Below are 23,646 nucleotides of genomic sequence, written 5' to 3' on the forward strand. Positions count from 1 at the left end.
GAATCTTTCTATATATGTGAAATAGTTTATTCTCAATGCTTGATTTGAACATATCATTACGAAGATAACATTCGAGAGCCCCTTATCGAGCAGGATCTTACCACATATTATCATTACAAACCAACCAGAGAGCAAGCCTTGTGTAGATATTACCACAAGAAGTTTGACCTGCGAATCCAGGATCTTCATGACATAAAATTCAGAAGAATGTGGCTGGAGAAGCAAAAAAATTTTGAAAAGCAGAAATATCTTATTATTATTATTATCAAAACAGCATTTCCTAACTGGGAGATTGTATGGGGCAGCTCAAATTACAATGATTGGGTTACAAAATAGAGTAAAATTGTGCGTGGAAGCATGGATCAAATCTTGAATCTGGCTTGAATTTGAGTCGATTTGAATGAATTTAGTACAAGTTTGCAGTGCATTTTGTTCAATTCCACACAAGTCCATATCAAAAATTAGAAAACCTAGCCCGCCAAACAAACATGGTAATATGAAAAACTCAAAATGCCCGGGACTCGCATCAGCACAAAAGAATGTACAAGTGTGGCGAGGGTTCACGGTGCTGCCACGACTGCTATTTTCCCTTCAATTTCATCCTGTCGGCTTTGATGACCTCGCAGGTTTTGTACATGATGCACATTGTGCTTGTTAAGATGCTCTGCATAAGTTCTTGTCCAAATTCAGCATGTTGAGAGGCATGGTAACTTGATCTCTGTCAACCCTAATCATTATTGTCTGCTAAGGAAGGCCTTCCCCAGCTTAGAAGAAACAGCATCAGCACCAGGGGCAGCAATCAAGTTTCCGCTAGCAGACATGTAGAAATAGTTGTAGTTGATTCTAGTGACCAAATCTGCTAAATGAGGAAAGTGTCCCACGTTGAGTTTGAAAGATAGGACCTGCATAGTCACAAAACCGTGCAAACATTAACATGCCCATGTTGATCTAGCGAGAGAGAGAGAGAGAGAGAGAGAGAGAGATCAGAGTGTTTCTTTTTTGTTTGTTTGGGTAGAAATTGGGGGATGGGAAAGGGGGAATAGGAAAGAAGCCAACAGTGAAGATGCATATGTGCATAAGCATAGCTTTTGCAGTTAAGCACACGTGCACTATAGTGATGTCAGCCTAAGCATGAATCATAAGCACACTTTGACCGTTGCAAGCAACTATGAACACAAGAAATGTGGATAGAAAACTACTCTGAGAAGGAAGGCAATGCAATCATCAAACTGTTTCTCAATTCGTTCCACTTCCATCTCACATCTTGCCTTCATGGCAGAAACTGCACCACTGCTACTTAGTGTCTGCTGTATGGAATAAAAATCAAGAGCTAATCCAAGGATGCTGTTGATTCTGCTTGCAATCAATGCCCACTGAATACAAAAAAAAACATCAATCAGCACTGAGTTTTCTTCTTCTTCCTTTCTTTATTTTTTATTTCACTGTGAATCATCTAATAATAAGAAATTCCAAATTCAAGCATTTAAAGATAGACATCAAACGCCCTAAGCAAGGATTACTATCACCCACCAGCTTATCTGGAACCACAAAGCATTGCCGCTGAATAGATAACAAGTAGGCGTCATGTACTTCAATGACTTCATCCAGAGATCTAGCAGCAGCCATGCCTTCACAGAGTTCACGCCATGCACTGTGGTACACCTAATCACTATTCATGGTTAGAGATATGAAAGAGCTCAAGAGCTATAAAAGCAACATCATATGCCATGGTGTAAGGGGGAGTTATCACAAGATTCCCTATTTAGGCTTTTTAGGCATAATCACCCTGGACCAAGGCCAATAAAAAATATGCTTAACAAATCTTGAGTTTTATTTTTTAACACAAAATAGCTCTTTGTTAATTATTTGGTAACACATAACACTCTTTTTTGAACCATAATTCTTTACACAACTCAACCCACACACACCCTACACAAAACATGGTTCTTTACAAAGTTCTGTGTGTTCAAATGTCTCCATACATAATCAATGTACAGTTTAATTCGTCATGGAATATCAATTATGCTGCTCTTTCCAACTATGCTATTATATTCCAAATATAGCAACAAAATGTATAAAATCATTTTCCACACCACATTATTACTGTCGATGTTGTTAATAGTATGCTTCATTGTCCTTTTATATTATAAACAAAAATTTATCACCCAATCCACAAGGCTCCCATGAAACATTAGGGTTCTAGGGAGGGATGATGCGCACAGCCTTTTCTCTATATTTTGTAAAGCTTGTTTCAATGACTCAGACCCCTCACATCTTAAATTTGGGTGTCTTGCGAATGGCCAAAACATGCCAGTCTTCTTTTTATATCTGTACGCATTAAAATAAGAATTGAAAGTAGGCCATTGGCTTAATAATAATGAGAGCTGATATAAAGAAAGCAATTGAGGGCCACCCCCTATACACATCCACTTGGTAGATGAAGTATACTCCCACAATTCATGTAAATGAGTTGTTAGATGTCTGATATCATTTAAGCTGGAAATTTAACCAAACTAAACAGTAAATCAAATATACAAACATGCCTTCTTTGTAGCATCTTTGGAGATGAATTAAGAATGGGTTTAGTGAGACAAGTGAAGTAATTTTAGCCAGCAAATCTTGTTCTGTCAAGTTTCAACATGAAAATAGGACCAGAACACATTTTCCATTCCATGTCAATGGAAAATACATTGCACATCAGAAAACAGGGGAAAAAGAGAAAAACAAAGGAAATGAAAACAAAAACAACAATAATAACAACTTGATTAATAATTTCAAACAATTTAAATCAAATAACTTGGCCCATGGGCAACATTTAAGAATCTCAAGACAAGTGTTGAAATTTTTGTAACTAAGTGAATCAAACTATTTTCTTTCTTTTTCCAAATTATTATACATTTAGTGGAACCAACTTTCTGTATGCCTCTTCTCTTACACACTCTGATGCAAAAGCAATGAAACCCAACTACCATGTAAAATTATTTAACATGCATCATCAATGGCATTGATATAAAAAATAAATAAATAAACTAAGTGTGTGTGCTTGCATCTGTACACATGTTCATTCACATACAAGTGCGCAACAAAGAAAATTCCTAAATTTAAAAAAAAAAAAAAAGAGCAACGTCGCCATGCTTAGCTTTCATGGAGTTGTGGAATCCAGGATACTCTTTTCATGTCAAAGCACAAATACCCATGTCCACAATCCATGTAGAAACAAAACCCCTGAATCCATGTCCAAGTAGCTACAAAAGAGGGGCCAATCATCCATTAAACAGAAAAAAAAAAAAAAAAACAACAACAAAAAAAAAATTACATGCCAAAGTGTCATAGTCCAGCTATTCTCACACCCTTGTGAAGGGTCGTGCAGCGCTAGCTAAATCACTCTTGCTTAACTAGTCACCCTATCGTTTACCAACATTCATCCACGAAACATTTTCATTAACATTCATTCAAATAGCAGCGAAAACAGTAGTCAATTCTTGAAAGCCATGGCAAGCAAGCAGTAAACATTGAAGCAAATGTAATTCATTAACACCACCTCCGTTGACATTGTGTGCTTAGCGAGGGAGGCAAATAGGCTAAACACGTTGACAAAAGCTAGTGAGTTTTACAATGACTGATGAATACTCACCCTCCCCTAAAGAGCTTTCTAGGCCATTCCCACTCTAGCACTAGGAAACATCAAAGTGACCGGGGAGTCATACTGCCTTATTTGGCATACAACGACATTACTAGCAAAAAATAACCCTACACTAGTATTTCCATGATGGAAACCCATCCCAAGCACACAAGATAAGCGGTCACAGGCAAGCATAATGCCCTTAACAAGTTTAGCTCATGACATTCTCCCCCACTTATGCAATCGACGTCCTCATAGACTTTGGCGGTAGGTTCACTTCAAGTTTGTCCACGAACGGTTGAATATCTTCCGCAGAGATCCAGCTGATTTCTTTGTCATTAAGGCATTTCCACTTCACAAGGAACTTCTGCCACTTCTTCCTTGAGGATATGAACTTTCTGTCTACAAGGATCTCTTCAACATCATGTCTGTCAGGTTGCACTGTCTTCAACTCTACTCTATTGGACTAACTTCTACTTAGGTCATTGGTGTCGACGTTGAACGGCTTGAGAAAGCTAACATGAAATTGCGGTCTTCTCCCCTAATCTGCCCACTTTTTCATCTGCTTAGAAGTTTTCTCCAGATAGGCTCGGGCAAATTCTGCATTCTGTCTCCATTCTCTGGTGAAGATGTACACCCTGGGACTCTTTCGTTTGTACGGCTCGCCCACTGTGTGATGTGACGGCGGCAGCTGGCTTGTAACAAGCTCAAAAGTTCTCTTATTGGTTGTTGAGCTCCTTTGGGCTTTGCCACAGAACAGAGCCACATCAAGTAGTTGCACGCCATTCTTCTAATTGTCGTTGACGAAATGGCACAAGTACTCTTTCAGTAGCCCTTTGAATCTCTTCATCTGTCTGTCTATCTGTCTGTTGGTGATAACTCAAAGAGATGTCAAGATGTGACCTGAATATCTTGAAAAATTATGTCAAGAAGTTGTCAGTGAACATTAAGTCTTGGTCACAAATAATAACTTAGGGAACACCCCAATATTTCACAACAGTTACAAGGAACAATTGTGTCGTCTCCTTTGTTGAACAGTACTTTGGTGCGGCCATGAAAGCACCATACTTCTTCCGCTCCCCCTTGTCTTGTTGGCAAGTGAGACAAGTTTTGGTATAATCAACCACATCCTCCCGTGTGTGCGGCCAATAAAACCTCCCCAATAGTCCTATCATTGGAGTCATTCTCCGCGAATACCCCTCAGCGAACTTCCTGCAATATCTAGTAAGGTCAAGAAATGAACGCAACTCCTTCACTGTCGTAGGGATCTTTCGTTCTTGAATCATCCTTACCTTCTCCATACCCCTCCAGATACGACCTTGTTCAACCACATGACCAAGGGATTTGTTGCTCCACTGAGCGAAAGAGCACTTCTCTTTCTTCACATACAGACTATTTCCCCTCAGCCTGTCAAACACCTTTCGTAGATGTTTTTCATGTTTCCTCTGAAACAACACCAATGCTCCCAACGGAGCTTTGAAAGGGCGAACACATCCTGCTTCCAATTCATCAAGCTGTTTCCCCAACTATACTATCTCTCGAGGCACCATCCGACATGGCCCTTTAGCAGGTGGTTTCACTCCTGATAACAATTCAATCTCATGCTCCACAATCCGTCGTGAAGGCAAATTGTGAGGCAGCTTATCCGGCAACACCTTCTTATCCTCATCCAACACCGCTTGGATGGTCGTAGGCTCCAGCTCTTGGCTTACTTCTTTGTCTACCACCACCGTGGCTAGACGTGTCTGCTCACCCTGACCCAATCCCTCATTGAGTTGTATGGCTGAAAGGGACTTCCCGTCGTCTCCTTTCGTTGCAACGACTTGCACCATGCACAAGTGATCCCCCATCAGACACAGGGAACCAATCGAAGGCATCAGCACTACCCTCGTCCCCCTCAGGAACCCTATTCCTAGAATGACTGGAAAGTCATCCAATGGCACCGCTGTGAAATTCGCATGACCTTCCCACTGTCCAAGCTTCACAGTCACTTGCTTGGCTACTCCCAGAGTAGGCTGGGCTACAGAGTTAACTGCTCTCATGCGTCCTATATCCTTCTCTAAGGATAAGTTGAGTCTCCATGCTTCCAATTGCGAAACAAAATTATGAGCAACCCCCGTATCCACCATAGCGCGGGTACTCTTCCCATTTATCCTCAAGTCCACAACATTAACCCTTTTGCTCGTGTAACTGTCGGTATTTTTGTCTACTTTTCCAATGCGCTCACCAACCGCATTAAACACACCCTCGGGGCATGATCCTCTTCCTCCTTGCTTTCCACCCCTTTTCCCGAAGTGGAAGCTTGTAAGGCATTGAGTAATCCCTTGTGTTGACACTCACTCATATTGTGAGATCCACCACACAAGTAACATAAAATTTTACTCTTCCCCTTTCCATTGGGTGTGTTGAACCCTTAAGATAACAAAGCTTCCTTCGAGGTTGATGATTTAGAGTCGGCTCCCCCACTCTTGTGCTTGCCTTTCTTGAAAGACTTTCCACTGTTTCCCTCTCCACCAAACCATTTAAATGAAGCGGTATCATCACCAGCGTAGTCAGTCAAGCGTTCTGCAGCAGCTTGTGCAGTTGACAAGTTTTGAACCCTTTGCCTATGAAGTTCTGTCCTTGCCCACGGTTCCATCCCTTCTAGAAAATAGAACAACTTGTCCTTCTCCGACATATCCCAAATATCCAACATTAAAGCAGAAAATTGTTTCACATATTCCCTGATCGACCCCGTATGATTGAGATCTCTCAGTTTTCTCCTTGCATTATACTCAACATTTTCAGGAAAGAATTGGGCCTTGAGCTCTCTCTTCAAGTCTGCCCAACTATCGATTACCCAACTTCCATTTTCAATTTCTCTGTACTTTGGTATGCCACCACAGTTTGGCATCACCAACCAAGTACATGGTCGCAATATTCACCTTTTCCTGTTCTGAGGCCATCCTGACATCGCGAAAATACTACTCCACATCAAACAAGAAGTTCTATAACTCCTTGGCATTTCGGGCACCCCCATACGTCCTGGGTTATGGTATCTTGGTCTTGCTAACTCCCGAAGTGCTAGAGTTCCCCATAGCAAGAACCATCAGATTCACCTTTGCATCCAAATCAGCCATCCGTGACTGCAAAGTTTCAACTGTGACGAAAGTCCTCTGATATGTCGCCTATCAAACCTGTTTGATGTTTTTGTGATCCCATCACTTCATCAACAAGTTCTCTCATCTGGACCACCTCCGCAGCCACAGTATTGGTTGTTGCCTCAACTTGTGCTTCTAGCACGCTGATCCTCTTAGCATTGTTTGGTGCCATGGTCACTTACCAAAGCTTTCCAAATCTCACAACGAAGGCAAACGAATTCAGGTAGCAACTCAAACTTGGGCTCTGATACCAAGTGTCATGGTCCAGCTATTTTCACACCCTTGTGAAGGGCCGTGCGGCGCTAGCTAAATCACTCTTGCTTAACTAGGTAGCCTATCGTTTACCAACATTCATCCACGAAATACTTTCATTAACATTCATTCAAATAGCAGCGGAAACAGTAATCAATTCATAAAAGTCATGACAAGCAAGCAATAAACATTAAAACAAACGTAATTCATTAACCACACCTCCGTTGACATTGTGTACTTAGCAAGGGAGGCAAGTAGGCTAAACACGTTGACAAAAGCTAGTGAGTTTTACAATGACTGATGAACACCCACCCTCCCCTAAAGAGCTTTCTAGGCCATTCCCACTCTAGCACTAGGAAACATCAAAGTGACCGAGGAGTCATACTACCTTATTTGGCATACAAAGACACTACTAGCAGAAAATAACCCTATACTAGTATTTACATGATGGAAACTCATCCCAAGCACACGAGAAAGCGGTCACAAGCAAGCATAATACCCTGAACAAGCTTAGCTTGTGACAGCAACATCGCCATGCTTAGCTTTCATGGAGTTGTGGAATCCATGATACTCTTTTCATGTCAAAGCACAAATACCCATGTCCACAATCCATGTAGAAACAAAACACATGAATCCATGTCCAAGTAGCTACAAAAGAGGGGCCAATCATCCATTAAAAGGAAAAAAAAAAAAAGAAACAAGAAAATTACATGCCTCCCCCCCCCCCCCCCCAGGGGGCGGTGCAAAGAAAAGTTATCACTGTTAGTTCCCTTGACGAAATCAACACATCAGATGCAAGCACTACTTATTTTTAAAACCTCCAAAGAACTATTGAACTATTTACTGTAACCCCAATTATTAATTAATAGGTCAGGTATAAATTTGAGAGGGACGCACCTAATGCCTATTATTACTATAAGGGTCCAAATTATAAAATGCATTTTTAGTTCCCCATTGAGCTGAAAAATATTCCATATCCAATTATGTATATACCATTAGAGGAATTATAAAATATGTCAAATTTCATATTTTGTGAATTGCCATCTATTAATAGTTAATAGTGTAGACTACTTTTATGCACAAACATGGACCTGAGTCCATGTAAAAGATAACAAGTATAAACCATACATCACAATTATGTGTAAATTATATTTCACAATTCTTCAAATAGCAAAGACTATTTTTACGCATAAACATGGAATTGGGCCATGTAGATGCTAAAATGATCAAGTATAAATGATACATCAAAATCATGCACATGTAATTACATATAATTACATAATTATGTAATTAGTTAGAAATTACGTACATACAATCTATATACTTACGCACATACTTGAGGGCTACTTTGTGGCCCTGTAGTAATATTGCTCTTGGCATGCAAGTGTTGTCTTCCAACCCAAATTCTTGAAGACTTGCTGCACAATTTGATTGTGGCATTTCAAGATGCTCAAATTTTTTTGTTAATTATATAAATTTCTCCCTTCAAATTTATACATACATATATAAAAATAGAGTGGTTATATACATTAATTACGTACTTAATTAACATATTAATTACGTAAATACACACCTTGAGGACGAGGACAAAGGCATATGTGTGTACATACATAGACACACAATTATGTTATATATACAAGTTACTTATACATTTAGATCTATATAATTACGTACATACACATCTAACGCATTTGTTTGACCCAAAAAGAAACCCATTTATTTATGGTGGGTATGGGTGGGTTTTTGTGTATGGGTCATAATTGTCACCTCTAGCTGCTGGCGATAAGAGTGATGAGACAATTGCTGCCACTCTCGCTGCTGGTTATTGAAGATCGAAATGTTCTTACTCCGTTTTTATTAACTATGCAGGGATGTTTTAGTATTTTCACACATTGAGATTTGAGTTAACTAGCTTAATGGTGTCATAACTTTTCATAGTTTTGAGAAAGGGGTGTAGTGTTCATAATAAAACCAAAAGATATTGCTTGAAACATTGGAAAAGTTCTTACCCTATCCATCACATACTGGTGAAATGCATCCACAAAATGAAGAAGTTTGTGCTCCACTAACCAGTGATGCTTGCGGTTGGTTGGTGCTGTGCCTCTACCCTACAAGGGAAAAATCAATTATGATTGAGGGTCTTAAAATTATCATGTTAACCAAACAGAATTCAATTTTGCTAAAATAAAAGTGGCATTTCAGTGATTGGTCCACAAAACTGCATAATGCCTTAATCTGTCTAGCATGTGGAAAAAAAGTCAAAAATGGACCTTCCATATCCACCTCCGAGCTTTATCTAGTACGTATTTCGCATGCTTGACTTTTAGAAGGAACCCCATCACCTACAAAATATAAACAATCAAACAAGAAAGAAATTTAATAATGACACCTTAAATAAAATCAAAGTAGGAAGAATTACCTGGTTATATTTCTTTATTGCTTCTTCATTGGCAATTAGTTCAAGTGGCCAGGAGACCTGCCACAGGGAATACATTATGCACTTAAAGGACCTGAAAATGAAGTGAATGTGGATTTTAAAGAATAGAAAAATGCATGCATGACATTGTAGACCTTGTATGTAAATTTTAGAAAATCAAAGCCATCAACTCCAAAGCTACGTTCAAGAATTTTATGAGAGGAGACAACAGTTGCTACAGTATGCTGCTCATCGCTATTGAAAGACTGGTGTTTACTGATCGACACTATCAATGAGTCTGGTGCACTTAGTAGCATGCCATCAGCAGAGTTTCTGATGGATTCCTGTAGTCAATGAGCACACACTATTAGACAGAAAGTGAAGGCCTTACGTACACATACAAAATGGCTTTAAATACCTTAAGCTGTGCATCTTCACATATACTAAGGTGTATATATCAAACATCAATAGCAAAAGATAGGAAAAATACACTCGAAAATTAGAATGTGAGAAAAAGGAGAAAATTTGTTTATCATGTTTTAGAGAACTTGTATATAATTTTTTTCCTCTTTTTCATCTTTACATACCATAGCTTAATAATTTATTGAATTTATAAAAAATTATTTTATAATATCCTCATACACGATGACACCCCTTAAAAGTAAGACATTCAAAATGACACTGGCACATCACACCTTTGAAGAGAACTCGCATAAAGAAAATGCCTAAGGGTTGCATTAAAGCGCAAAAAAAGTAAATAGCCCATGGATTGAAAAGAAGAAGAAAAAAAAGTCACCGTGATTTTTTCCCCTTTTCCTTTTTTCCTAAGGGATGTGGGAGTGGAAAGAGGGAGGGAGGCAGAAGTTCATATATTTAACCCAACAAAACATGCAACAAATGTCAAATCACATAAATATAAAGCAAGAGTTAGAATTAATAGTAAAAATACAGAACACAGATGAAAATATTAAGAACAATTTTAGAGAAGTTGTTCCACATTGCTAATTGCATACCATGGATTTTTGGTGAAAAACAAAAGAAAGGTTAAGGAAGAAAAAAAAATTAGATTTATCATTAAAAAGACTTTGGACTTTGCATGAAGACAAGATTAGAATATTGTTTACGCAAATATAAGTCAATATGGAAAATTTAACAACTAAAATGCATCGTATTTGTAGGAACCAATAGGATATATTGACACACACACACAGATGAGTCCTAAATTAAGATAAAATATATAACCAAATGTACTCCATGCTTAAGAGGAAATTGGCACTGATTAAGTAATAAATGCTAAACATTAATAATACCAACAACATTCTATTTTTGAAATTTTATAAAGTTTCCCCATCCAGAAAATGGAGATACTGCCACATAAACGTGGAACAACGTCATAAGCTTCAGCTTGTTTATACGATCAGGGAGGAAAAGGATAATTATTTGTTTGTAGGAGTGACTTTTGGGATAGAAGAGAAAAAGAAAAAGAGGAGGGAGACGGCCATATTTTAGACTTTAGAATCCAAACAAGAACAAGACACAAGCTGACATGTCCTGTTGAAAACGTAGCAACACAATGACTGTCAATAATGGCAGACGAGCATCCTACCTATTCCAGGAGAGAAGACTTAGAAAAAGATAAAGAGATTAGAAATAAGAAAACAAAAGCCACAAGAAACAAGAGGACATGCCTGTTGAAGATGGGGCAACAAAATGACAATCATTGCAGGCAGACAAGTACACCCCACAAATGGCAGGAGAGAGAACTTAGAAAAAGATAGAGATTGGAAATAAGAGGATAAAATTAGCTCATTTGGTGAATTTGAGAAGGCAAAGAACTATCATCAGATAAGGATTATGAGTTCCCAAGAATCCCAAGTATGGTGTTACTCAAGTCAGAAGTTTAGATAACTAATTCATATAATCTCCTTTGTTTCATGGCAAGAAAAGGGGTCAGCTGATGATGTATTACTGTAACTCCAACCCAATCTTTCGATTATAGTTGACATCAGAAAGATAACATGGAAAAAAATATATAGATACATAATTATTATTTATTATAATTGTGTGTATTTAACCCATTTAGTGCAGAACACAAAGGTGACATTTGAGCAGTCTAATAGATGTGTGAAAGAGTGTTATATTTGTTAATGGTTATTTAGTCATTTAGCAAAATTATTATGTGTTAGAGTTTTGTTCATAATAAGTGTGAGTTAGCAAGGGTATTATGGTCATTCCAATTGTGCTTGACATATATTATAAATAGAGGGAGAGACCTATCAATGAGTTTAGGTCTTCCATTTTACCCAATTATTCAACATGGTATCAGAGCATGATCTCGAAACCTAAACCCTAACCCCCCATTTGGTTGGAGGAATGAAATTGAAGCACGAAAGGAATCGTGGGAGGAATGGAATTGTTTTTGGAATTACTGCATTTGGTTAGTAACATGGAATGACCGTAGGAATACAGTTTCAATTTTTTTTCTAACATTTGATATTCTTTAATTGATTCTATAATGGAATGAAAAATAGTCATCTTTAATTAAAAATCCCAACTACATATATTTACGTTTGCATTATTTTTTTTTATTTTATAATAGTGATTTTTATTAGTTTAATATTATTTTTCATTGTTGCTACTATTATTTTGATAGAAATAAATATTATCATTAGTTGTTATTATTGTTGTTGTAATTATTATTAGTTATCATTTTTATAATAATAAAAACAATTATTATTATTTGTTGTTGTTTTTGTTTTATTATTTTTTAATTATTTTCACAACAGTGATTGTTATTACTTATTAGTGTAATTATTCTCTTTTATTGTTGTTATTTCTATTTTTTTATTTTTATAATAACTATTATCCTTAAAATAATAATTGTTATTATTTTAGGATTTATTTATTATTATTGCTGTTGCTGTTATTATTATTTTACAATAATAAATATTATTTTCATTGTATTTATTATTAGTTTTTATTATTTTTATAATAATTATTATCCTTAAAATAACAATAATTATTATTTTGGTTTTTTTATTATTAATATTGTTCTTGTTGTTATTATTATTATCGTAATTATTATTAGTTGTTAAAAAAATATTATTATTAGTTGTTATTATTGTTATTGTAGTTATTACTAGTTGTTATTGTTTTTATAATAATAACAGCAATTATTATTATTAGTATTTTTTGCTTTGTTTTATTATTAGTTTTTTACTATTTTCATAATAGTGAGTATCATTAGTATAATTATTATTTTTTAATGTTTTTATTATTATTTTACTATTTATATAATAATAATTATTATTAAAAGCATAATAATAATTATTTTTGCATTTTTATTATTACTATTGCTCTTGTTGTTATTATTATTTTATAATAATAAATATTATTTTATTGTAGTTATTATTTTCTATTATTTTTATAACAATTATTATCCTTAAAATAATTATTATTTTGGCTATTTTTATTATACAAAATAATAAATTTTACTTATTATTATTGAAATTATCATTAGTTGTTATTATTTTTATTATAATAGTCGTAATAATTAGTATTATTAGCATTTGTTGTTGTTTCTAGAATTTTTTTTATTATAAAATAAATCTGATTCCATGGAATGAAGATCAATTCCAGCCTGTCAGGACTGGAATCATGATTTCCCCATTTGCAGGAATCGTATTCCAGCCAAAATACGATTCTGTCCTTAATTCTGCAAACCAAATGCAGGAATGCAATTCCATTCCTGAGATTTGATTCCATTCCAGGTTTGATTCCGCAAACCAAACGGGGGGGAACTGCTACCACCACCATCAAAACTGAAGCCTAAAACCCAAAATCCGCTGCATCTCTACCATCATAGAAGAATTTCCAGCAATACAATAGCCCTAGAAAAAACGAACAGCAGCCGAAAGTCAGACTAGTCGCTGGAATTTTCTGGGCCCATTCGAGAACATCAAATCTACTATAGAGTTTTCAAAAACAACACCATAGTCACCCATAGACACTGACGATCTGCCCCCCACTGAAATCCCATCTCCAGGCAGTGTCCCATGTGCCCTCACGCCCCGGTTGAAGGCTATCAGGACCAACCCCACACGCCGGCGCATGAAGCTACTTTCAAGCATGGTTTTGTCCTGAAATCATCCAACAGTGATCCAATCCCTCTATTAACATGTTATTGGAGTTTTCTGCGATGTTTTTTGTCCAAAGATCTCACCTTTTTTAATTGCTTATGTGCAGCACCCAAGGTATGGTTGTTTAATGCTTCGTGAAGCTGTTTATCAATGGTGATTGAGTTTATTTAGTCTGAAACAGTGAGATTTGCTGTGTTTTTTGATTCAGTGTTCTAATTCCTTCCATATACCAAAATATCAAGCTGTTGGCCATGTGTTTTGCCAAAAGATCCAATCTTTGTTGCGACCATGCACTCGTGGTAATTTGTTAGTTGTTGTTTGGTGTTAGTAATAGTCATTGGTGAATTTCTTGGAGCAGTGCAGTGCTCATAAGCTGTTTTTGTGAAGCTGCGAGAGTGTTATATAAGTTTGTTGGTGATTAGTCCATGCTAATTTCGGCAGTTCACCTCTCCAATTGTTCCAGTGCTGTTTGTTGCTTTCTTGGGGCTGCATCTGAGTTTCTTGGTGCTGTGGCAGCCTTGCACTGATTTATTTGTGACTTGTTCATGGTCGGTCACCTTGTTCATGGCTGTTTCGATTGTTCCAGCAGTTATTCTTATGATCATTGGTCTGAGTTTGTGAATGTTGGGATGAAGTTTGCAAATCCCAAAAGTATGGTTCCTTCGTTAGTCACTTCTTTGAGTGAACCGCATACCATGACTATATTAGAGGAGTATTCAAGGTTTCTACAGTATCGATTGTCTCAACAAGCATCTCATCACATTGTGTCTTTTGCTCAAAAAGGTAATCCTACATTCTGTTAGTCATCTGGTATCCTTCCTACTAGTCCTTGGGTTATCAATTCTGTTGTCACTAACCCTATAACAAGTGCAGCCAACTTCTTTTCTGATCTCCAGTATCCTAAAAATCTACCTCAAGTTACCCTTGCTGATGAGTCCACTATTGCTGTTAAGGGGATGGGAACAGAAAATCCTACTCCTTCTATCTCTGTCTTATGCTTCATACATTCCTAAATCTCCATTCAATCTCATGTCAGGTAGTAAGTTTACAAAGTCTGTAAATTATTATGTCACATTCTTTCTTGACTCTGGTTATTCAGGATCTGAAAATGAGAAAGACAATTGGCACAAGACATGAGGCTCGTGGACTTTACTACTTTGAGAGTTGCCTTCCCCACCCATTGCCTGCACAGTTGCAGCTACGCCACTTCAAATCCATTGTCACCTTGGTCATTCGTCCTTGGACAAGTTGAAACAGCTAGTTCCTACATTGAATTCCGCGTCTAATCTTAAGTGTGAGTCTTGTCAATTGGGCAAGGATCATCGTGTCACCTTTGCTTCCCAGGTCGACAAACAGGTGGTTAGTCCTTTTATGCTAGTCCATTCCGATATTTAGGGTCCTAGTCGTGTCAGATTAAAGTTGGGGCTTCGGTACTTTGTTACATTTGTTGATGACTACTCTAGGATGACTTGGTTATATTTAAGATCGTCCTGAGTTGTTTGACATTTTTGTGCCTTCTATTCCCAAATAAAGACTCAATTTGATATGATAGTCAAGATACTTCATAGTGATAATGCTAAGGAGTAGTTCAATACCCAATTCAAAACTTATATGACTAACTCTGGTATGATCCTCTTTTGCCCACACTCGACAACAAAATGGAGTTGCAAAGCGAAAAAACAGACATTTTTGAAGTCACTCATACCCTATTGTATCAAATGAACGTCCCCAAAGTTTTTTGAAGTGAGGTTGTGCTCACAGCATGCTCCCTCATCAATAAAATGTCATCCTCTATCCTTGGGGGTAAAATCCCATATTCAGTTATCTTCCCTAAGGTTCCTTTGTTCTCCCTTCCTCGTATATTCGATTGTGAGTCCTTTGTCCATCAATTAACTCCAGGAATGGATAAGCTGGATCCTCATGCTATCAAATGTATTTTTTGGGTTATTCCTATACTCAAAATGGATATCAATGTTATAGTCCTACTTCACATCGATTCTTTGTCTCTGCTAATGTCACCTTTTTTGAGTCTACAACATACTACTATGATTCCTTGATTTTGTTGACCTTGATGAGTCCCTTCCTCTGCCTTGCCTTCTAGATCCAAACCTAGTATTTTGCTCATTCCTCCTACATCGTCATCAAGTTTGAGTCCTTCTCGCCGCTTGGATCATCCCAATTTGTAGGTATACTCACAATGACTCAAGGGGGAAGTGCCTCCTCCAGCTTCTACTACTATGCCTCTAGTTCCCTTATCGAATGATCTTATTTCCCATGATGTTGATCCTCCTATAGCTGTTTTTAAAAGGTAAACACACTTGTACCCAACATCCGATCTCTAACTTTGATTGTTATGATTTCTTGTCACCCTTTTATTACTGTTTTGTTAGTACTCTATCTTCTGTTGCTCTTCCAAAATTTATTTGTGAGGCCCTATCTCATTTTGGGTAAAGGATGGCAATGGTTGAAGAGATGCGTGCACTACATGACAATGATGCTTGGGACTTTTTATCTCTTCCTCTTGATAAGTTTGTGGTTGGTTGTCTCTGGGTATGCAGTGTGAAAGTCAATCCTAATGGTTCTATGGCTCGTTTAAGGCATGCCTTGTTACTAAGGGGTATACTCAGGTGTATGGTTTGGATTATTTAGACACATTTTCTCTAGCTGCTAAACTTGCCTCAATACATTTATTCATTTCTTTAGCCACTACTTGTCATTGACCTCTACATCAGTGAGATGTGAAGATGTTTTCCTACATGGTGATCTTCATAAGGAGATATATATGGAGCAACCATCTGGGTTTGTTGCTCATGTGGAGTCAAGCTCAATATGTTGGCTTATGAAATTATTGTATGATTTAAAACAATTTCCAAGAGCATTATTTGGCCGTTTTAGCGTTGTAGTACTTTAGTTTGGCCTCCATCAGTGTGCGATCACTCTATATTTTATCATCATAATTAGTATCAGGTAGAACCGTTGTTGCCTGATGGGAATCCATCTGGCAAGATTTTGCTTATTGTGCATGTGGATGACATTGAAATCGCTGATGACGATGATCAAGGCATCCACTTTATTCGAGAGAAACTTGTATAGAAGCTCATTACAACCACTCATGTTAAGTATGAGGTTCAGCTTGCTGATTTGTTCACTAAAGCTTTGGAAGGTGCTTATGTGAAATTTGTTTGTAACAAGCTAGGAGCATATGATATATATGCTCCAACTCGAGGGGGAGTGTCAATGGTTATTTAGTCATTTAGCATTATTATTATGTGTTAAAGAGTTTTGTTAGTAATAAGTGTGAGTTAGTAAGGGTATTATGGTCATTTCTATTGTACTTGACATATATTATAACTAGAGAATTTCCAATCACTATAGGTGTACATTGAGGATCTTCTTTGAGTCCTTATCGTTTTGCTTTAGTGATGGACCAATTGACTAAGAGTATTCAAAAGGAGGTTCCATGATGTATGTTGTTTGCAGATGATATTTTATTAATTGATGAAACTAGAGATGGAGTAGAGGCTGAGTTAGAATTATGGAGAGAAGCTTTGGAATCTAGAGGTTTTAGGATAAGTAGAAATAAGACTGAATATATGAAATGTAATTTTAGTAATGATAGGAGGAATATCAGAGACAAAGTTAAACTTGATGGTGAAGAAATAAATAGCACTTGTAGATTTTGATACCTTGGATCTATTATGCAAGTTGAAGGAGAAATTGAAGACGATGTAATGCATAGAGTTGAAGCAAGTTGGGTAAAATGGAGAAGTGCTTCAAGTGTGCTCTGTGATCGTAGAATACCCTTAAAATTGAAAGGGAAGTTTTATAGGACAACTATAAAACTAGTTATGTTATATGGATCGGAAAGTTGGGCGACAAAAAAACATAATACCCAAAAAGTAAAAGTTGATGAGATGAGAATGCTTAGATGGATGAGTGGTATAACATTGAAAGATAAATTAAGGAATGAACATATTCGCGATAAGTTAGATGTAGCTCCTATAGAGGATAAAATAAGGGGTGGATGACTCAAATGGTATAGACACTTGCAACGTAGGTCACATAGCACACCAGTGAGGAAGAGTGAGTTACTGTGGGGGGCAATAGAAGGGGTAGGGGCAGACCTAAAATAACTTGGGAGGAGATAGTGAGTAAGGATTTAATATCCCTGAATTTGTCAAAAGAAATGGTCCATGATCGCATAAATTGGCGGAAAAGGATTCATATAGCCAACCCCACCTAGTGGGACTTAAGGCTTGGTTTTGTTTTGTTGTTGTTGTAGAGGGAGAGACCTATCATTGAGTTTAGGTCTTCCATTTTACCCAATTATTCAATAATTTTGCTTACCTAAATTCAGCACCTTATGTTCCACACAGCTGCATGTGTACTTGACATATATTATAAATAGAGGGAGAGACCTATCATTGAGTTTAGGTCTTCCATTTTACCCAATTATTCAACAATACTGTTTACCGAAATTCAGCATCTTATGTTCCACACAGTTGAATATATGTGCGTATAACACAAACAAAATTTATTTGTGTGTGTATTTTATCCTTCTAGTGCCACACAGCATAAAAAAAGCTACATTTGAACAGCCAAATAGATGTGTGTGCATGTGTGTCATAACTTTTTTTTTAGCTAAATTGGATAAATCAAATCCTCAACATTATTCAGGAGCACAAAAATGGCCCTTCTTAATTGCCCAGAGCTAAACCCATTAAAAACTCAAAAAGAATAAAAAAAAAATTCAAGCAGTGTACAACAAAATTACAGGAGTAGGGAAAAGGCTTTATTAAGTAACAGCACCTGCAGTATTGTGTTCAACTCAAAATCATCATCCCATGATTCCCCCTTATCTAGCTTATTAAAAATCACAATCAAGAAGTGTTGCAGCAGATCACCTGAAAACAATAATGTTTTCTGAGACATTTATTAACCAATGTAAACTGAATATAGAAAAATTTGATATAGTTGGGATACCTGATCCTAACAAGTATATGGCACGTAACACTCCAAGCTCATCCATCAATCTCCAGTCTTTCATTAACTTTGATAATATATTCCTGCCGATATAATCCACCTATGATATGTAAAAATGCAAATTTTGAATACACAAACAGCACGCTTTGCTGCAAAGAGAAACTAAAGTTGAGTTAATGATTTTGAGTGACTACCTGTTTTTTGATGTAAATAGTGAGGCATTCCTGGACAATAACTACAGGAAGTGGGGTAGTCTTGAGTTCAGCACTTTGAATCCAGCCAAGGACTCTAGATGGAAGAGTGCTATTTTTCTGGAAAGGTAAGAGCTCTGATACACAGAGGTCCTCCTGCCTCAAAATTACAGCTAAGTTTTAGGAATCTTCCTAGAAAATGCTACATAATCTATAGCCAAAGACTACTCCAGTTAATCTATCAGTACCTGAAATGAAGGAAGAAGAGTTGGAAATGGAAACAGTTCTTCTAACAGCTTTGCATCATCCTGGGAGGCAAGATACTTGGATTCACCTAATTGAAATCCAAAACCATAGTTTGTTCCTTTAGTATTGGAACTCTTCCCACCAAAAATAGCTTTTCGCAAGTCCTCATCATTTAAAGAGGGGAGATGAAAATTTCTGGACAAGTTCAAGGAATTGCAAGAATCCCTGTTCTGCTTAAGGAGTGTTTGACACACAGTAATAACAGGATTTTCCGGACAAAAAGATTGATGAGAAGGTAAATTATCAGCAACACATGGAGAAATGTTCTTTTCCTTAGCATCTGGAAAACCGTTTGCATCCTTTTGTGCAGATTCTAGATCAATCTTTCCTTTCTGTGACAATGCATCAACCAAGAATTTACACCAAATCTTCTCTGAGCATGTTAAAACTGACAAGTTCTCACCATTACTTTTTACCAAATTTTGTTTCTCCACATTGGATTCAAACAAGGGTAGAATTTTGGAGTTGCATGGACCATCATGCCAAAAGTATTTAGAAATGTGATCACCATGGCCTATTAGACCTGCTAGCGACACGCAAAAAGCCTCTGACAAGGTTAACCCTGCTATGCTTTGCCAATTATGAATTGGACTAAAATCACTGGCAATCTTAGAACTTCCAAATCTGTCAATATCATTATCACCCCCTCTGCCAGATACAGCTGATGATGTAGTAGAGATGTGCTGAATCAACTGCAATGATTTTCCAGCAGAAATAATGGACTTAGCTATGTCCTTAAGAAAGATAGGGCACACATAATGATCTTTATTAGTCCACTCATTCCCTTTCACAGAGCTAGATATACAAAAGAATTCCTTCCCAGCCATTTCATTCTTGTCATTTGATGAAGTGACACGAACATCAGCAGAAGTTTGAGCATCCAACTTACAGTATTGTACTGGTCTCAATAGATAACTTTTCTCCCAAAAGTCAGCCTCATCAACCAAAATTGTTTTGTTAGCATAAAAGAACATCTGCAAAATAGGAAAACATAGACTACGATTATACAGATAGCATCAATAGAAGAAAAATAAAATTGGAACTAAGGGACATATTTTAAGATAAGGAGAGATACACTGTCTAAAATGGGATTGATCCATCAAATACACTCGTGGGAAACAAAGGAGGTGGGACATCAAACTTTTGTATTCATAATTGCACAAAGCAGGCTACTTTGTTAAAATTTCCACATTAGCTAACCTAGATTACTCAAATATAGAGATACTTCTACAGTATCCTTCACCCTAAAGAATAGACAAGTGAGTCAATTTAAACCTTGAGGTGTCACAAGAAGTTTTAAAAATTACCTCCTCAAAAGGATCATCAAGTGTTCCTTCATAAAGCCACAAATCAAGAACCTCAATATATGGCAATAAACTTCCAACAAATATAAAAAGCAGCATCTGATATGCTTCTTCCTGAAATTAGTACAAGTTCTAGATCAGAATTGTATCAAAGTGCGGTTGTACAATTTGTAGTACAAGTTAAATAGGAAACATATCTTGCAGCTGAAAATGTTTTCACAACCTCGCCACCTTCCACGAGACACAATTCATTTAGCTTCTTGTAAAGATGGTCATGGATATGTGCAGCTATTTGAGCAGCTGGGACAGCACAATCAGGCTCAAAATATTCTTGGGGAATGGCACCATGCACTATTTGCAATAAATATTCAGCTCCTGAGCAAAGACTGGAGTAAAACAGCCAGCATCAGCAATTCCCCTAAGACGAAGAAAACAAGGAATGACAAAGTTGAGACCTAAATTGCCTCCCATGGTAAATTAAAAAATGACTACCATAAGAAACATATTTAACAGAAACATGACCAAGAAGAATATGAAGGTCCAATATGAAAACCAATGATGCACATTATTGTGCCCAAAGTGAAGTCAGAACTCAGTGGCAGTACCCAAAATTTTCTTCGGTGGGGGTAAAATATGTGCAAAGAAACTCACAGGGCAAAACAATTATAAAGAAAAATGTGACCCAAGTTTGTTGGAAAAGCTAGGGACTTTGTATTGTATATCCTCATATTTTGCATCAGAGGAATAAACATACTTTTTATGATGATCTATTGTAATATCATTAATAGGATCAAGGGCTTTCCTCTTCCTGTGCAGCAGGTGCCCCAGCTGGATTCAATGTAAGTCCTCGACTGTAAGAACTCACATACACTCATACACATGTGCCACTGTTTAAAAAAATATGGGAACTAGTATAGGATTGTGCTTCATGCATAAGACTACATAATTGTGCAAATACAGAAGCATAAACAATCTTTAATTTTAATATTCCTAATTAGGACCCTTGGACAAAAAATAATAATAAAAAATGATGAAGTTCCATAGTGAGAAGCAAAATGTCAAATCTATTTCAAATTTTCAATATTTAACCAGACAATATTGATTTGCCACATTCCAAATCATTTTAGTAGAAGTATTCACAACAGAGTTTTTGCAAAGAATAACAAGTATGAACCTCGACAAAGCACTGGCCATTCCCAGGAGGGTAGGAGTCTTTCCCATCTCAGAGTTGCTTATCTTCACGTCCTCTTCTAAAGCAGTATGCCGCAATCTCTGCACATATAAAAAAAAGCGTGTGGTGGGGGGGGGGGGGGTGTTGGGATGGGGGTGGTGTGGAAAGGCTTAGCCAGGAAGTGCAAAAGAACAATTATAAATAATATTATATAAAATCCAAAAATCATTCTCAACTACGTACCTTCAGCCACGCAGAAACAGAACATGAAAATGCCATCAAAGTAGGTGGAAGCAATCTAGCAGATGTCTCCAACTTATCAACTAGAACTTCAACCAATTGTAAACATGTTGCAGCATACAAAAATTTATTGAGAATGGCATGAAGACTCTTGAGGGACAGGTGAGACACATATATTCCAATCTTTGCACGAAACCTCTGCTCACTGTGATCCCAGTAAAACAGAGAACTAGAAAAACCTTGTAATATTTGTAAAACACCGCGTACCTGAAATACATAACATGAATGAAATTGATCTGACCCAATCAGGAACAAGAAAGAAACTACAGTAATTTTAAGCTTCAAGAGCACCCAGGACGAAAGCATACCAGGTCAGCTTCGTTTGTCCTCAAGGAGGAAATGGGCATTGCGAAATGCACGCCATCAGAGAAGACACCATAGATCCTATCAGTTAAACTTTCAGAAACTTCCATCTTTGCCCCATCCACTGGAATCAAAAGGAAAAAAAAAAAAAAAAGCTAAAAGGAACTAATATAATGCAAGTAATCGATAGAATAAAAAGCTGCCAATCGAATTGGGGGTAGAAAAAACTAAAATTGAAATCCTTCCAAGAATTTGAAATCCCCTTCAAAATTTCCTCATCCATAATAACTGCATTTAAACCCTGCAAAGCGCCAAGTCGTAAAACCAGCCAACCAAAGAGAAAGGAACGACATGAAAGCATACCGTAGCAGAGGGGTTTTCCCATTTAAGCAATCTCAACAGTAGCAGTCGCAGTTCAACAAAAGGGAAGGCATAGAAGTGATAAACCCAAGAAAGGTGTCATCGCCGATTTGATTTTCCCTTCCATTTGCATTTTCAGACTTCGCTTGTGTGGAACCGGCCGCCAGCCCTTCTCATTGCAACGCTGCTCAGCGTTTCTCAAATGCGATTTCGTAAAATCGTCCCTCTCAAACAATTTCACTTTGTCTCGTGGGATCTTTTGAAACCAGTTCCAAGAAAAACTTCTATTTAAAATAAAATACTAATCTAAAAAAGTATTTATCGGATTTATTATTTTTTTTATTTAAGTATTTTTTTAAAAAAAATATACTTTTTGGAAAATATTTATTTTTTAAAATAATAGTTTGAAATAAATTTTTTAAAATAAATATTTACTTGAGTGTAAAGCAAATACTAATTGAAACAAGTATTTAATTTAAGTGATCTTCACAATAAGTTTTTATTTTTAAGACATTTCAAAAAACAGTAAAAGTTTTGCTCTTCAGTTGTTTAGTTAGCAACATTGTTTAATGTTTTTTGAAAATACAGTTCTTATGACATGTTATTTTTATATCTGTTCTAATATGTTGGACATCTTAACATTCCCAAAATAAAAAGATATTTACAAAATATAGACTTGTCATTTCTAATCATGTAACATTAATAAATTTTATGTGAATTATATTCTTATGAGAATACTAATTTTTGGGACCAAATTGCTTCCTATTTTGATTGCTATGACATTTAATAGCCTTATAACTTATTTTGATTAATTAAAGGTGTTGAACTGCTTTAACGTGTTATTGTAAAAACTTTTAGAAAATAGATTTAACTAGGTAAAAGCGTATACTTTTTTTTTTTATTATTACATAGGAACTCCAGCCACCAATGAGCCCTTCGGACCCGCTGGTGCGGCACCAAACCTACGAATCAGCATCCTCCGCCCCCAGGTCTCGCTAATCAGGGCAAAGTTTGGAATGCAGACACAACTTCTGTGCATCAGTTGAACGTTCGGTCAACCCGATTCCCAGGACACATCTTCATTACCATCCACGATCTTCGACAACTCACAAAGAACTCTCACCATCCACGGTCCCTGCTGGCTCACAGAATGAACTCT

At 36.8% G+C, this 23,646-nt stretch overlaps 1 protein-coding gene across 1 annotated transcript; it reads right to left on the reverse strand.

Moving 5' to 3' along the window:
• Positions 1–230: 230 nt before the first annotated feature.
• On the reverse strand, positions 231–22,756 carry LOC131161533 (uncharacterized). Its single transcript, XM_058117358.1, has 17 exons — positions 22,491–22,756; positions 22,133–22,251; positions 21,768–22,031; positions 21,528–21,625; positions 20,577–20,739; positions 20,357–20,467; positions 18,992–20,023; positions 18,747–18,899; positions 18,553–18,652; positions 18,379–18,473; positions 9,586–9,774; positions 9,434–9,490; positions 9,285–9,356; positions 9,024–9,122; positions 1,531–1,662; positions 1,200–1,373; positions 231–902 (listed from the first exon to the last, which is right to left on the reverse strand). Exons 1-17 carry the CDS (start codon positions 22,510–22,512, stop codon positions 735–737), a joined length of 3,048 nt encoding a protein of 1,015 aa, XP_057973341.1. The 5' UTR covers positions 22,513–22,756; the 3' UTR covers positions 231–734.
• Between the last annotated feature and the right edge of the window lie 890 nt (positions 22,757–23,646).

This window comes from Malania oleifera, chromosome 8 (genome assembly GCF_029873635.1).
Source record: "Malania oleifera isolate guangnan ecotype guangnan chromosome 8, ASM2987363v1, whole genome shotgun sequence".
Classification (NCBI taxonomy): Eukaryota; Viridiplantae; Streptophyta; class Magnoliopsida; order Santalales; family Ximeniaceae; genus Malania; species Malania oleifera.